General features: G+C 32.9%; 3 protein-coding genes across 4 annotated transcripts; 1 reads left to right on the forward strand and 2 right to left on the reverse strand.

Moving 5' to 3' along the window:
• Nucleotides 1–865: 865 nt before the first annotated feature.
• On the reverse strand, nt 866–5,845 carry LOC124542465 (endoribonuclease CG2145-like). The gene is made up of 7 exons (XM_047120426.1): nt 5,841–5,845; nt 2,462–3,397; nt 1,831–1,942; nt 1,662–1,746; nt 1,437–1,580; nt 1,262–1,350; nt 866–1,182 (listed from the first exon to the last, which is right to left on the reverse strand). The coding sequence occupies exons 1-7, from the start codon at nt 5,843–5,845 to the stop codon at nt 949–951; spliced, it is 1,605 nt and encodes a 534-aa protein (XP_046976382.1). The 3' UTR covers nt 866–948.
• Nucleotides 4,714–8,374, forward strand: LOC124530214 (protein-cysteine N-palmitoyltransferase Rasp). Of its 2 annotated transcripts, none has more exons than XM_047104272.1 (4): nt 4,714–4,935; nt 6,796–7,139; nt 7,297–7,514; nt 7,884–8,374. In XM_047104272.1, exons 2-4 carry the CDS (start codon nt 6,798–6,800, stop codon nt 8,356–8,358), a joined length of 1,035 nt encoding a protein of 344 aa, XP_046960228.1. In that variant the 5' UTR covers nt 4,714–4,935; nt 6,796–6,797; the 3' UTR covers nt 8,359–8,374. The 2 variants fall into 2 exon arrangements, with proteins under 2 accessions (XP_046960228.1, XP_046960220.1); XM_047104264.1 differs by lacking the exon at nt 4,714–4,935 and adding an exon at nt 5,973–6,299 and having other exon boundaries at nt 6,385–7,139.
• A 1,265-nt stretch (nt 8,375–9,639) lies between these two features.
• Nucleotides 9,640–17,427, reverse strand: LOC124533594 (DNA helicase MCM8-like). The gene is made up of 15 exons (XM_047108983.1): nt 17,157–17,427; nt 16,848–17,080; nt 16,681–16,768; nt 16,262–16,393; nt 15,624–15,739; nt 15,394–15,498; nt 15,012–15,158; nt 14,573–14,792; nt 13,835–13,977; nt 12,947–13,086; nt 12,255–12,345; nt 12,036–12,172; nt 11,453–11,675; nt 10,593–10,754; nt 9,640–9,877 (listed from the first exon to the last, which is right to left on the reverse strand). Exons 1-15 carry the CDS (start codon nt 17,371–17,373, stop codon nt 9,683–9,685), a joined length of 2,349 nt encoding a protein of 782 aa, XP_046964939.1. The 5' UTR covers nt 17,374–17,427; the 3' UTR covers nt 9,640–9,682.
• Between the last annotated feature and the right edge of the window lie 78 nt (nt 17,428–17,505).

Here is a 17,505-nt window from a genome sequence, read left to right on the forward strand (position 1 = left end):
TAATTTCACTGAAGTTCTGCCAAATGTGCATTCCACCAACCCGCATTGGAACAGCGTGGTGGAATATGTCCCAAACCCTCTACTTAATGGAAGAGGAGGCCTTATCCCAGCAGTGGGAAATTTACAGGCCGTTACTTTACTTTTTTATTACTTTAGATATTTATTGTATAATAGGGAATACGCAAATATAATATTTATGAAAAATTTGCTTTTAAAATGTTAAAAAAATATAAAAGAATTGCTTACACTTGAAATTGCAATGCAAGGTACATAATATAATCCCGTTTTCGCGCGAAAATTTAAATTGATATTTTGAAACTGCATTCTATGCAGTAAATTGCAGTGTGTTAGATTTTTAATATAGTTGTGGTCTATCTTATATGGAGTTCTTTAAAATACACAAAAAATAAAAATATCGCATCTTCCCTATATACCTATTTTACACAATGCCTCAGCTACTTTTATATCTGACAATGAAAAGTAATATAGATCATATAAATATAGTAACTATAGAAGAAATTAAACAAGAATTTGGCATAGATGTGTCTCAGGCATTTACGACTAAGGACGAAATTCGTTATACTAAAAACAAAGTTTAAAAAAAAAATTAACGAGCTATATAGTAAATTACTTAAATAAATTGTATCCTTTCGGATTCCGTTTATTTTAAGGCTATATATTTACTCATGTTACATCACATCGAGGAAAATTATATGAAATTAAACGGAAAACTAAAATAACATTTTTTTTAAATATTCCTTAGTATGGCTGTGAAATATGCACAATACAATATATTTAAATAATAGCACATGTCCATTTTAGAGGATTTATTTCGTGTCGTTGGTAAGTCTCCAAAAAAAACCCGTTTTAATAATAATGTTATAAAAATTTAATAGACAAAACAGTATAATTTACTTATATTGATTTCATATTATATAAATCTCAATATTATATATGTGGATATGCACTGCCGATGTAGTTCTTGCTGCGGTACCTAAAGTTATGTGTAACAATTTCAACTTCTTTTGTCCCGAGTTTTAGGATACAGTCTTTATCAGAACGGGTAACATAACACAAGGTATAAAGTGCCATTTCTAATTCAGGCGATGTACCTATAAACATTGTATCTACTGGTTTGTCGACACCTTGCTGATTGAAATGCATTTTAATTACGGCACCTTTCTGAAAATTGAATGAAATTTAATACGTATACATTGAACGAGATTTTATACTAGAATATATTGTAATTAAATCAACTTACGCCATTAAATTCTACATATTTCAAGTATCCGAAATAATTGATTCGGTTCGCTAATTCTTCTTTCGAGAAATATATCCAGTTGTGCAACCCTATAGTAATTACAGAAATTTTTAATATTTAATAAGTACATAATAATAGACATCTAAATCATAGTAATATTAGGAAAGTATATTACCTGAAACTTCATTGTTTTTAAGTTCAGATACAAATACATGCTCGAAACCAGAACTGCTTATTTTTCCTTTGCCCCTTGAATATAATCCGAACCACATTTGTTTTATAAAATCTCTTTGTTGTTTGGGATCTGGAGTGACATATCCTGAAATAAAAACGTTTACACGTAATTATCATAATAAAGAAGAAAGTACTCTTTTTTCACCGTAAAAGATTGATATATTACCTTTATCTTTTAGGAAATTCAATAAATGACGAAATACACTTGTAGCCATAATTGCGTCCATGAATGCGTTCTCTTCATTTCTTTCCTACAAATCGAATAGACATGATTATGATTCAATACATATATAATGTATATTTTCAAAGACATTTTTAGTCCGTTTTTTGTATACCTGTGACGTCACATATTCATTGACCAAAGTATCTCTTTCATAGTTATCTAGTAGAGGTGTGAATTTTTGAACTGTCGTAATATTCCATACTTCGGGTGCAATAGTGAGCAATCTGCAAACAAAGATAAAGTGATTGATTAACGCTATTTTTCCAGGTCTGATATCAACGAATTGCTGGACAAATAGCGTAAATCAAGTATAAACATTCGCATTTAATTTATATAAAAGAATGCATATTACATAAAAGAGTACATACTTAAAGAACGATATTCTCCTAATTTGGTCCGATTAGTACAAGCACGTCTGGGTAGCTATTCGTCACTTAGTGTAATGCTAAACAGCAATATTTAGTACTGTTTTGGTTTTAGGGGTTGAATGAGACAGTTAAATTACAGGCAAAAAGAACATAACAATCTTACAACTAATATATAATAATATTTCTTACAGAGCCAACGTCATTGGGCAGTCAGCGGGCGGAATCTACTTACCATCAGATGATTTGCTTATAGTAAATAAATTAAAAGGCAGGCGAGCATTCTACAACTGAACCACCGATGCGAAAATCTTATTATATTTTAATTTAGGCATAATAGTAATAACGAATTAATTCTTCTTCAATATTATTACTTACGGTAAAGGAGCCTTATCATCCTTTGCATATGATGTTGTTTTTTCTTGATAATTAACCGTTACATATTTAGCTACATTATTTACGTCTTTTCGAAGCAATTCTTCACTTATAGTTTGTAGTTCCACGTCACTTAGATTGTCTGAATTTGTACCCTGGCCTTGACTACTAATTATGGAACTTGGTAATACAGTGCTACCTGGTCGTTTTGTAGGTACATTGTTATTTGCAACACCCGGTTTACCAGCTGCAGTGGCGGGTGTCGTAACTTTACTCGAGGGAGTGGGTTTATTCGAGCCTGATACAACTGAACTGAAACTCATGGGTTTTGGAGTGTTAACTGTAGACAGTGTTGGTGTTTTGTTGCCAGGTCCATTTAACATTGAACTGTAACTTGGCTTTTGTGGTGGACCACCCGGGGGCTTATTATCGTAAAAGTTGATAAGTTCTTTTACTTTTCCCGTCGTTTGTTGAGTATTTTTGTTATTTGATGATGGTAGATTTGGCGCTACATAATCTCTTTTGGGTGGAGTAGAGGGAAGGGGGGTCGTAACTGAATGTTTTGATGTAGTTCCAACAGGCTTTAAGGCTGGGAATTCAGCAACATAATCTCTTTTAGGAGTTTGTGAGGAAGATCCAGAGTTTGTAAAGGAATTTGTCGCAGGTTTAGACGTTGATGTGGAAATGGTGGATGGACGTTGTGGTGCAACATAGTCACGTTTACCAGATGATTGCGGTTTAGTAGCAGGGGAATTGTTTATATTTGTGGTCAAAGTAGTTTGACTAGGTTTTGACGGTGATAAGCTCGGGAAATTGAAATCGTAACTCTTTTTGTCATTCGATGGGATAGAGCCAGCTTCGTGAAGTAAAAAGTCACTGCTTGGATTATAGCGATGATCTCGACTTACACCTGAAAATAGAAAATAACAATACTTTTGTAATATTTAGTAACATATAACAATACTAATTAGTTTTATTAATAAAAAATAAAGTAAATAATTTTTTAAAGATTTTATTATTGGTCAACTGCAGAAAACCAATAAGAAATTATTCAGTCTCTATGTGATTTTTGTTTGAGTAGATAATTTTAAATTATTTAGCAAAATTTGTGTAAAAATATGCAAATTACTTATTTAGAGATTTTTTGCAATACATTGATTATATAGGCATTTCCTCAGGCCCCTACGGTGCCGCGAGTTTTTAAGTATTGAAAACGAATAAATGGAGTATTTTGTTCTAATTGTTATTTAGTCAAGGTAAATAATTTTTGGAGCCGTGATGGCCCACTGGTTAGAACGAAATTCTGCCACATGTGCATTCCACCAACCCGCATTGGAATATATTCCAAACCCTCTCCTTAATGGGAGAGGAGGCCTTAGCCCAGCAGTGGGTAATTTACGGGCTGCTACTTTACTTTTTTTTTACTTTAAACTACTAAATAAGTTTTGCTTTTTTATGTATTATATCTTTATCACTTAAGATTTAGTAAAACTTTTATCCGATCTATTTGTTCGTACTATGATAGTAAATCGCATCGGTCATGTAAAAGCATAAGAAAAAATGATTTGCAAAGTGCAAAAGGAAACATTTATCGACGAAAAACGTTCAATATATTGTTTTGTTTATTTTGATAAGTATCAATTGGATGTGATAGTTAAATTAAGCTAAGTGTTCTTTATTTTTTTGACTTTTGTAAACATTGAACAACAGATATGCTGTAATTTCTGTTGACGTACTTATATGACATTAGCAATACTTTTAAACATAGTTTTTGTGTAACTGTATACGTTTTGGCAGCGTTCGTTAAAAAGAGCCTTGGTCAAAAGTTTTCTCTCCAAATAAGTCGGCCTCGAAAAATACATCACCAAAATTTTACAACATATTATATTACCAAAGCCTATTTCCTCCTTTGCAGGAATAACTTTATTGGTTTGACAATATATTATTGGCCGAGGTTTTGAATAATCGATGGTTTTTAACTACGGATTCGATTCGACATCGATTAGGATATCGGCGAAATAGTTATCGGAACTTTGGAAGTAAAAAATAAATGGATATAATGAGTTTTTTGGAATATTATTATATGAAAAACGAAACAAAACACAAGGAACTAAAATATATCTTCGTAATATCAGTAAATTATTATTCGTGGTATGATAAGGATACCGCGGGACCTTTAAGTATATCTAATGACGATCGTCCTGATTGTCTTGAGTCTTGACCTCTAAATTGAGAAACGATGACGTAGGTGAACATATTATATTAAAAAAAACAGGCTAAACGCGGTTATTTGAATTATTTCATAAATCTTTAGAGAATTCAGTGTACTATTATCTTAATACATCATTGGGCAGTAAAATTGACCTTGACATCTATTGACTATCCTGTTGTTTTAAATAAGATTTTCAATAACTTACAAATACGACTACAAGCAGCTTCTCTGATTATCAGCAGATTATCTTCGTTAAAAATTATACGTAAGTAATTGAACTTTCTAAACTAGCTTTCATCGATAACAAATTTCATATTATAAAACGTGTACAGTTATACAAATAATGGTATTTATTTATGACACTAAAAATGTAAAATGTTTAGGAATTTAATTTATTCATAGTTTAATTACACAAAACATATTTTGCATTTATACTAAAGTATAACATCCTTGACTTTTTAACATTTCTAATCTTACGAACTGATAAATTATTATTTTAAATAAAACAATACTTACATGTTTTTGTATGTAAAGTAAACACAAAGGCAATATAAATAAATCGAATAATTTCCATAATTTATTATTATAAAAAAGCACGATTAAAACATTGAGTATTTATTTGTTTTCATTAAAATAAATCTTTAGAGATATTGTCGTCTCAGAGTGCAAACGAAGTTTGTTTACGTATACGTAGAGAGAACAGATGTAACTGTTAATCTGTAATGGGATTTTTTGGCGCTTGTGAGTTGTGACTTTGTGAATCTTGTGATTCAACTTCAATGTCTTACATCACTTCGTTTCTCGCAGCTGAGCTGTCAGTTTAAAAGAACAAGATAACTTCACAAGTCACAAAAATGTTCCATTTGAAATTTTAAGCACACATATGTTATAATAAAATTATAAAAATAGTGACTCGTGGTAATATTTCATTAGTATCAAAATATTATTTTAGTCTAGAAAATCTTACAATTAATAATAATTAAAAATGCTAGGGATGTCCCTATAAGCTATCACTTTTTTTTTTTATAAAAAGAAGAATATATCTTAATGTCGATTAAAAACCGAGAGTTCTTTTTTTAGTTTTTAATTATTTGCATTATTAAAAAATATTTTAATTACGCTAATTACTCACGCACGTAATTGAAAAAGGGAAGTGTATTTACTATTTACCCCATCCTTTTTTTGTTAAATAAAATAGTACAAATAAAGAGTGCCTGATTTCTATGTATTATCCATTATAATATTAAATAATTTTATTCTAAATCACACAAAAAATAATAACAAGATAAAAACAATACCTAACTTACTTTTGCTTACGAAATTATCTTTGCCCGTCACTAATATTAAGAGTAATAGGTGGTAAATGTCAGTTGTCATTCCAAATTAATCTTCCCACTTCGAAATCAAATGTAGTAACAAAAAGCCGGCAAAATTAAAAAAAAAATACACGCAGTTGAAATAATATTTACATCCAACTTGAAACTTGGGAAATGGAAATGATAAAAAAAAAATACTGAGTTACACTCAAGATGAAATATACCCTTCCATCTACAGAATTATACGTTTATTTTTGTTCATGGATTTTTGCGAATTTATATTCTTTATATAAATTAATAGAAGTTCAAAGAGGTATGATTAAAGCAATCCGTAGTAAATACAAAATTTTGATATCATCAATATATCACAAATGTAAATTTTGCTTTTTGTTTCTTAGATGTTTTAGAAAAAGACACAGAATTATTACTTAATTTAAGTGATTTACAACCAGGCTGGAGTTCCCTATCGAGGCTTAAAGATGGCTCCGATATTGAATGGAGTAGTTGGAAATACTTTCTTCACACTTCCTGGCATTACTTAATATTCCAATTTGTAATTTCTGAATTAATACGTGAAGCAAGTATTTGTGTTTTGAAATATTGGTATATACTATCTAGTGTAATTTTCATCACAATTTACATGGGATTTAGACAATTAGTAATTATTTTTGCTCAACCTTTTATATATGCTATGATATTGATCTGTGGAGGAAGAAAATTAAGTATTTGGATTACAAGCATACTTTTACTATTAAGCTATAACTCATTAAAATATAAATATTATTTTTGGAATTTTTTGGACTATGAAGAAATGCAAGATGAAGAGGTATATCTTATTTTATTCAGCGTGGCCTGGATCGAACTTCGCTGCATAAGTTATTCTTTAGATTTTGCTGAAGATAAAAGCACAAAAGTATTGACGTTAAATGATGCAGTAAATATGTTTAGTTATATATTATACTTACCTCTGTTGTACATGGGTCCAATTATCCTATATGAAGAATTTGAAAAAAGTTTTATAAACAAGAGAGAAAAATTAAAAACAAGACTGAAGAGATTTGCAATTGATATAACAATTTTACAGTTTTATACATTTATTTTGGATTTAACATTTCATTATATATATTTCTTTGCAATGCAAAGTAATATGCAGGTCAGTTATATATATTTAAAATATATTTTTTTACACCTAGTACAATTTTAATGGTTTGCTTAGTAGATAAGTAACTTCCCTGCCTTTAATTATACTGGCTCAAGACTTTTAACTGTTTGATCTTATTTCTCCAACTGAAATACATGTTATTTTTCAGTTGATAAGAAAGCTACCAACAATTGCTCTCTGCGGTGGTGGGCTCTGGATGGGTTTGGAGTTTCACATGAAATATGTAATATCATATGGCAGTACAGCAGCATTCTCTAGACTCGATAATATGGAGCCGCCACCAACACCTAGGTGCATTGCTAGAATTCATGTGTATTCACAAATGTGGAGACATTTTGATGTAGGTCTCTACAGATTCTTAGTAAAGTAAGTACTTGCTCAGTATTATTTTATATATATTTTGGTTTGTGTATTTAAAGTATAAAATATATTTGCCATATGTCAGACTATTTGGAGCTTGTAGCTTCTCTTCCTTTAAGGGTTAGTAGTATTAGGCTTGTAAATGTCAACCTCCTTGGGGTTCCAGCTTCCTTCATATCAATTTTCATCAAATTCGGTTCAAGGATTTAGTAGTAGATGAAAGAGTAACTGACATAAAGACGGTCAGAACCACATTTATGAGATTAGTATAGATCATATAAGATTTTTTTATATTTAAACATTGGATACTTGTGAACAGTTTATGATTTATTTTGAGTGAAAGTAATATAAAATTATTGTATCTTTCTTTTACAGATACATATATAAACCTGGTTATGGGATGTTATGTAAATTCAACAGTTTACCAAAGATCATTTATAAGCTGATAGCATCACTTGCTACATTCCTATTTATCTTTGTGTGGCATGGAACAGTTTGGCACATACTTATTTGGTCGGTATTGAATTATTCAGGAGTCACATTAGAATATATAGGTCAAGTTATTTCAAAACATGAACTTTATGAAAAATTTAGAGTAAATATTTTAAAAACAAGAGCCATGGAGGTACGTTTTATTGCTTTTTTATGTTCACCTCTATTAGCTCTTTCTGCCATTTCAAATTTCTATTTATTCGCTGGAAGCGAAGTTGGCAATTTATTTTTTGAATGTTTTTCTCAACCATCATTAATAAATTCTATTATATTAATTTTATCTTTATACTGTTGTTGTCATGTATCTATGGCGCTGGAAGATGTTCAATCAAGAGGCAGTTGTGTTAAGACCAAATAAATAAAACCTTTTTTAATTATTTCTTTTTTTTTGTAGACAAAATACTGTAAAGTTCCTTTATATTTATATTATCTTATGGAATCTCTATTTATGACTTGAAGTATTTTTTGCTGGTATGTTAATTAGATGAAGGATATGACAAATCAATTATCATACATGAAATACCAATTTCATATCAACATGGATTGTCAATACATTAGTCATGATGTTTCTTTTAGCTTGGTTTATGTAATTATAATACCTGTGCAAAGCACATAGTGATTTTACTCACAAATATAAGAATAATAAATTGTATTTATTACTCCTTTCTTAAAGGCCGGCAATGCACCTGCAAGCCCCCCGGTGTTGCAGATGTCCATGGGCGGTGGTAGTCACTTTCCATCAGGTGAGCCTCCTGCTCGTTTGCCACCTATGTCATAAAGAAAAAAAATATTTTCTGTTATTAATCAACAACAACAAACAACAACAACAGCCTGTAAATTCTCACTGCTGGGCTAAAGGCCTCATCTCCCTTTGAGGAGTAGATTTGGAACATATTCCACCATGCTGTTCCAATGCGGGTTGGTGGAATACACATGTGGCAGAATTTTTATGAAATTTGTCACATGCAGATTTCTTCACGATGTTTTCCTTCACCGCTGAGCACGAGATGAATTGTAAAGACAAATTAAGCACCTGAATCAGAGGTGCTTGCCTGAGATTGAACCCGCAATCATCGGTGAAGACGCACGCGTTCTAACCACTGGGCCATCTCGACTCTGCCAGTTTCTGTTATTAATCATCTTTACATAATGTAAAGATTTACAGTGTGATTATGGGTAATATTTGAGCAATTAAGAGATTTAATAATTATGAACCCTTGACTCCTCACAGCAAGTATACTTAATGAGTATGTGATTAGTCAAATAACAAATTAACAAATCACACGGGTCTCTAATAAATACTAACGATAGGGTATTTTCGGTAGTTTAAAGTATCACGTGACTAAATGCGAGCCGCGTTCGTGTGGGCGGTGTGGCGTCAGATAGACAATTGTCCTTTGAATACCAACTTTCATTTAGAATATGAACTTTTATTCAATAGTATTAATGCAATTTAACTGTTAACGTTGAATGCGTGCCGGTCCTATATACACGACTGTTGTTTTTATCATTATGACGTCACTGAAATGACACTGTTTTTGCGGAAACAAAAAAAGATTAAAATTTAATTTTACGGCTTGATGTGTTTTTGTGGCGATGTATTACGAAAATCAACATAAGTAATTTAAATATAAGTAGATATACAGATAAAACATTTATTTTGTACTATTTAAAAAAGTATTTTAAATGGCAACTAATTGATATGTATTGGATCCTTTTAGGAGTAGGTACGAATGTATGTGCATTGCTTCAATCAGATCATTGGGGTCACCAGCAATAGCAGCTGATTTGTGTATTTGTATCAACTCCTGTCTGCTGAATACGTCTTTGCTTATTTGGTGTGATCTACGTCTTAAGACATCTAAGAATCTTTTAACCTGAAAAAGACGACAAAATATTACTTCAAATATCATATCTGAACATTAATGATATGTATCAGTAGATTTTTTTTTTCAGTAAAATATTGAGATATATTCTCATATATATATAAATAAAATAATTATATTCTCAATCGATTTAAATAGCTTCTGAAATATAGATATTGGTTTGACAAAGATATAAGGTAAATACTTAAATCATTTTTATGTTTAAATATCCGATGAATGGAATAGGCTATTTGACTGGTTTTTAAAATCCATTTTATATTATTTAGTAGAGGTTAAGAAACCTAGTAAAAGTTGATTATTTTATTTCTAGTACATATTTGCCGAAAAATATCTTATTAAAAATTCCATATTTAAATAACGCGCGAAAACGCTACTTGGACAATATGGCGCTGCAATGGGGTCGGTGACGTCAGTTTGCTGTATTTTAATCTGTGGTACATATAGTAGAAAAACAAGGTTTACAAGAAAGTGCCTTCATCATAAGCCCGGCCAATCAGGAGCGTTTTGTGTCACGTGACAAACTTTTGAAAAAATGCATTTTTATTTATTGATTTTTGAATAAATTAAGTATTATTTTCGAGTTTCGTTAGTAAATAACCATTTTTAAACTCATAATACACACTGATTACAATAATTCACAATTTATTTTTCGCATTGTCAAATAGCCTATTGTTTAAGTAGAATATAATTCATTCATGAAAAATACCTTATTTCGAGAACTAACTCCACTTCCATTGATTGAGCGTGATAATTCTATATTACCGAATTCATCACTAAATGTGTCCATTAAACTGTGTTTCACTAAACTAATGACGTCATTAGCATCTTGAACGGTTGCTTCTTCCCGTAAGTCCACTCTTGCTCTCGCCTGTAAAACAATTATGGTCTTTAACGCGCTTTGGATTGAACCTAACTTGCTCATCGTAATTACTTTATCTGTGCTCAATATACCTTGCTAATATTTCTTCTCGAGCTTCAGAAACATCGAAAGGAAAGCATGTATCACATGTATATATGTCACATGTGTGTCACTAATAAACTTCCATATAAGCTACAGATCTTTTGTTGACAAGAGGGTAGGGCTTTGTCTAGTTGCGTGTTATTTGAGCTTAGATGGCCCAGTGGTAAGAACGCGTGCATCTTAACCGATGATTGCGGGTTCACAAGCAAGCAAGCATCACTATATATATGTGCTTAATTTGTGTTTTATAATTCATCTCGTGCTCGGCGGTGAAGGAGAACATCGTGAGGAAACCTGCATGTGTTTAATTTCATCGAAATTCTGCCACATGTGCATTCCACCAACCCGCATTGGAACAGCGTGGTGGCATATGTTCGAAACCCTTTCCTTAATGAGAAAGGAGGCCTTAACCCAGCAGTAAGAAATTTACAGGCTGTTACTTTACTTTACTGCGTGTATTAAGTAACTTTTTAGTTTTCAACTTAAGTTTCTACGTTGCCAAATAGTATTTCTTTAACATTTAATTTTAAATGTTTACATACTGTAAAACTATAATGAAAATCTAGTATCGTATATCAAATGTTAATACATCTATTGTTTCTCACCTGTGTAAGTCTTATACAAGCTTCAAGTTGTCGGGTTGTTATGGGTGCACCGTCATTGTTTTGGTGTTTGTTGCGGAGTTCTAAATAGAAATCTTGAAGGACATTTGCGGCCTCCGTACTCAGCTTAGGATGGACGTACCTTCTTGCGTATGCAATATATTTTCGGAGTAAAACTAATGGCAAAGTGTCAATGACTTCGCCAGGTTTTAGGCGTAATTTTTTACTGTGAAATGAATATATCTGTTAATAATTGGTTTTATAAAGTGCGAGTTAATTATTGTTACATATAGTTTAAATACAAATCGCCTATATGATGCGAATGATATCACCCTGCGATAATTCGTCCACTCTTTGCATCTTTATCTCACGTTTTGGGTAAGAAAAATCACGAATATAAATTGTATTAATGGCACTTTTATATTATAAATTTATATAATTTGTACTTGTATTTCAAGCACTTTTTGTGGGTATATTTTGTAATGGCAATATTGTATTTGTACAAAACAAATTTTTTTTGTGTATATTAACCCAAGTGCTCATCTCAATTTATATATGCTTTCTTCGTAAAATAAAGTTAACATACCTTAGAGAAACTTCTCCGTCACTTTGGCTGGAGTCTATACTCAAATTAAGTTTACTCGTTTCAGCGTCGGCCATTTTCTTTTTCTTCGCTCCCGAATGTAGTGCCAATACATGTTCCGATAACATTGCGTCGATTTTCTGAAATATATATTTATAGTTATAGTTATATTACAAATATGTGTTTTAAGTATATTTTATATGTTTCGTATGTGTATTTTACCTCATCAGGTTGATCTAGTAATATGAAAACTAGATCGAATCTTGACAAAAGTGCCGAATTTAATTTTAAGTTTTCAGCGACTGTTTTTGATCTGAAATAATTAGAAAAAATTATCGTTATAAAGTATATATATAAATAAAGTAAAAACTAATGACCCAAAGATTTGAAGTAGGGCTAGTAATGGGCTAGAGTAGGGCGGGGGCGTGTTGAGTGTGCCGCGTGGGGTCCCCAGAGGCACTCCTTGACGTCTATGGGCGGAGACCTCTCGCTGTCGAGAATCGTCAACGAAATGCTTAGCAGTGAGACGTGTTGGTCGGAGATGCGCTCATTCTGCGAGAGTGTCATGTCGTAGAAGGAAGCCGCTGCAGACCCGTTCCGCGTAGACGACCGGGGAAGAGGAAAAAGCGCTACGCTTACCTTCTCCCCCCGCCTCAATAGGCGCCGCAGGGACCAGGGGGGGGTTTCAGTACCCCGGGAATCCCCCCCCAGGTGTTGTAGGCCCGCATAGGCGGGCCGACCGTCAGGGCGTCACGGTGGCATGCGTAAGCGATCCCGTGGCGTGGGTACCGCTGGTTTTTTAGTGGGTAAACCCGCGAAATCGGGGAGTCCCACACACCCCCACCTCAATCACGCGGGGGAAGCGCGTAAAGCGTTTTTCCAGCGAAAAAATAAAGGGCGGCTCCGTGTGGTACCGGCAGTAGGAGCCGGCGCGCGGGTTGGCGGCGGCCAGCACGGTGGCGCGCGCCGCCAGGCTGCACACCACGCCGCCCTTGGCCACGCTCACGCGCCGCTGCTCCATGGCTTCCAGCAGGCTGCTGTGGTGCGCGCACATCTGCACACAGTACACTACAGTACACTAACAGCCCGTATATTATATATAACGAAGGGAACGTTGGAGATTGTGGGCGATCTTCTTCCATGATGTATATTCAGAAGTCGGACATTCCTCAATTCTTTGCTTTTTCTATATAAACAACCCTTGGCAACCGTCAGCTGTCAACCATCTCAGTGTTGTCCACCACTGTGTCCGAATACGCCCAAATCGATTAGGATTTGACGTTCCGTTTTCCAATCTCCGACATATATATTTCCCACTGCTGGGCTATGGCCTCCTCACCCATTAAGGAGAGATTTTGAAACATATTCCACTACGCTTTTCCAAATTTCAATGCGGGTTGGTGGAACGCACATGTGGCTGAATTTCAATGAAATTGGACATTTGCAGGTTTCCTAACGTTGTTTTCCTTCGCCGAGCACGAGATGAATAATAAACACAAATTAAGCATATATATATATATATGGTGGCGCTTGCCTGGGTTTGAACCCGAACTCATCGGTTTAGATGCACGCAATCTAACCACTGGGCCATCTGCACACACACATACGTTAGTTATGACTAAGTTACGCGTCTCTTGCTTATCCCTCGAACAGGAGTAGAAAAGGAAAATAAAAATGGGAAGGTTATCCATTTTCCCTTAACATTACTTTATGGCATTATTTTTGGGTACATGGAGACATATTTCGAGATGAGATGAAATTAGCGATGGGTTGAGTATATTATGTTGTAATTAATTACTCACCTTATCCAGTTCGTCGACGCAGCAAACACCTTTATCGGCTAGTACCAGAGCACCCGCCTCGAGGGCGAAGTCGCCGCCGGGTTCTCGGCCCAAAGCTACCGTTAGGCCTCCGGCTGAGGCGGATGCTCCACATACGTAGACTCCTAATATCAAATTTATGAATATTATTGTTTTTTTTCGGTTGTTCAGAATTGATAATTTAATAATCAATATATGTTCATAAGTACTGAAAACTTGAATTTTAGCGTGATCTCTTTTGATACCAGAGTCTACAGATATGATACTATTAAAAATATCCATTTGAATTACTTAGTTATTCTTCCGCCAAATAACAGTACTCAGTACTGTTGTGTTCCGGTTTGAAGGGTGAGTGAGCCAGTGTAACTACAGGCACAAGAGACATAACATCTTAGTTCCCAAGGTTGGTGGCACATTGACGATGTAAACAATAGTTAATATTTCTTACTGCGTCATTGTCTATGGGTGATGGTGACCAATTACCATCATATGGCCCATATGCTCGTCCGGCAACCCATACCATAAAAAAAAAACTTAGGGTATATTTTTCAATAATACATTTTGTGATTTAGCATATTTTTCGGGAAAATTAAAAAATATATATACTTAATATTTTAACATATTTTTTGTTTATCCATGATTTGCAAATTCGAATTTGGCTCAGCCAGATAACATATTGGTAGGTATTTACGTCCAATTGACTATAAAACTGTTTTGTACCTCTAGGAGCAGAGTGCGCCGCAGCTTGCAATAACTGTGACTTTCCTAGTCCAGGATCTCCGACGATTAACACGTGAGGGTTTGACCTCGTGCCATTCTCAAATTCCGTTCCGCCGAAAAGGCCCAATATAAGGCCAGCTTTAACAGCCTCTTGGCCGAATATTGTTGGGCATAGGGAATGAACCAAAAGTCTAAATACATTATCTGAAGCATGAATTTCCTATAGAGGAAAAAAATAATTGTTATTATCTAAATCATTACTTTGGAACTTACTTTTTTAAAAAAAATACATATCTAAGTGCTCAAAAATGACATTATTAAATAATTAGTAATGTATAAAACAAAAAGTCATCAATAAAACGTTAAGTATTATAATTATAAAGCTTAATTTTTAATTTTGTAATAAAATTTTTAACATGCAAAACACAATTAAATATACCTGAATTGCATAATAATCTTTCAAAGTAAAAGATAATGTTGGATTACTTAGGTTTCTCTGACTGTGTATAGAAACCGCCTCTACATATAATTGTAGTAGTCTAGCGGCTCTTCGGCCGTCTTCACCGCCTTTACTTTCGCCACGAACCTAAAACAAAATTAATGAGAGATATTTAAAATGTTATCATTTTTATTCACAGGCACTCTTTCAGTTTCAATTTGGACTCTTAAATCAATTTTTGCCTATTATTATAAAGAGATTTTTTTTCAGATTTATGTAAAATACTAACTACTGAAATTGAATTACTGACCAAAGATATCTAATAAATAGTGAATAGTAAGTCTTGTATATAGTATAAAACTTTATGCTATTAAAAGTGTACCTGTACTATGCCAGTAACACATAGGACATCCCCAGGACATGCACTGCCAACCAAATCACCTTGAAGTTCTATTTCTACAGTGCGAGGTATGGTTCCCGACAAGCTCTGAAAATATAACAAACAAAGTAAAGTAATAAGCATATGTGATAAAATTTTCCTAATTATTCAATATAATTTTTAATAGATAAAGTTGCAATCTGTGTATAACATATAAGTATAAATTTTAGTACCTGTGATTGTATCTCCTGTATTTTAGCTATTTGCCAGTCAGTGGTATTTGTGAATGGAGAAGATTGCAATGGCTCAAATTTGTGTCCACTTTTGCAACTTTGACAGAAATTTGGAGCTGTAAAAACAAATAAAAAATCACTATGTACATGTACATTGTATTTATTAAAATTGCAGGTACAAATACAATATTTGCATACATCAATGACAGGCAAATCAAAAAACACTTTTGCAACTTTGACAGAAATTTGGAGCTGTAAAAACAAACAAAAAATCACTATGTACATGTACATTGTATTTATTAAAATTGCAGGTACAAATACAATATTTGCATACATCAATGACAGGCAAATCAAAAAAATAATGTAGAAAAATATTAACCCAAAACTAGACTCAAAAATATATTTACAAGGTGTTTTAGTTGCAAGATGATTAGAAATAAAACGAAATCAGATACCACATTAAAAACACTCTACTAAATATTTAATAATTGTTTTAATATTTAAAGATTATTTTTAAATTTTTCTTTAGAACCAGTTAATACAAAAGAGATTATTAAATTAAGTTGTTTCTTTGAGCTCATCGCAATAGATCTGGTAGTGACTGAGTATTTTAAGAACTGATAGAGTAATTGACAGACCTGTAAATACACCTTGAGGTTGCATTACAGCTTGTGTCCCATGACAACTAGAACATTCGAAAGCCATTGAAGTGCATATAAGACCAACACTGCCTACTCTTATGACAGTGCCTTTTATTGTTACTAGTTTTCCTGAAAATTAGACATACACCGGTAAATAAACTTAATATAATGTTATTTTTTTTACCTTCGTGTCTATATAGATAGAACTTAGCTAATCACAGAGTTTAATCTAGGCAAGCATAGATGATCTCAATGTGATTATATTCATCAACTCTAATACTCTCTCCCCAGTCTTCTGAGGAGAGAGAGAGAGAGAGAGAAGGAGAAGAGGAAACCTTTTACCTTTTTGTATTAGAATATTTATGGGTTTTTGCTTTTTTTAATTAAATAATATATTCAAATGTTAATATACATACCAAAGTAATTAACTTTTAAATTTGCTATTGGGATAATTGGTTCATAGTTTAATATTCTAACCCTTATACGAGATTCACATTTAAGTGTCTGCAAATACAATAAATTATAAAATGTAATTATATTTAATTAAAGAAATAACAAGAGTGATGTATGTAAAATAGGTAACCTCATGTAAAGTATATTCCAAAATCCTAAGTGTTGTGTCTGGGTCCTCAAATAAATCATTTTGAAAGGAAGCCCAGGAGTTTTTAAAATCCATGTCATTTGTTAAGCTTTGCACATCCAAAGACACACTGCGTGTCTGATCTATTTTTTCTAAATCAAATAAACTTCTATTTTTTTCTATGTAGGCATGAAAGCTTTCTATATTTTTAGCTATTTCCTGATTCGAAGATTGCTCTGAAAAAAATATCATTTATTTTAACGCCAATATAAAATATGTATAGGGTCTACAATATTATAAACACCATATCACCTTGAGATGGAAAATATAGTTTCCAAGCATTTTTATCTGAGTATATGGGTATTACAATCGGTAATTGATTTGATGGAGCTCTTGAAGACCTGGATGCACTCGACGTTAATAAAGTTGACGATGTTGAATTGTTAAGGCTTCGATTATCAGAAGCATTATTTGTTCTATTATTTCGATTCCAATTATTTTTATAACGACCCCTCCAATTGCGACGCATTTTATATACCTAACTAGTTCTTAATTTTTTCCAAAGTAACTAACATAAACTTGTTTACATTTATTTCAATTTGACAGTTTAGCGCGCGTAACAATTTGACATTTCTTGGCGCTTATCGATAGGGATATCGTT

This window comes from Vanessa cardui, chromosome 1, assembly GCF_905220365.1.
Source record: "Vanessa cardui chromosome 1, ilVanCard2.1, whole genome shotgun sequence".
Taxonomy (NCBI): domain Eukaryota; kingdom Metazoa; phylum Arthropoda; class Insecta; order Lepidoptera; family Nymphalidae; genus Vanessa; species Vanessa cardui.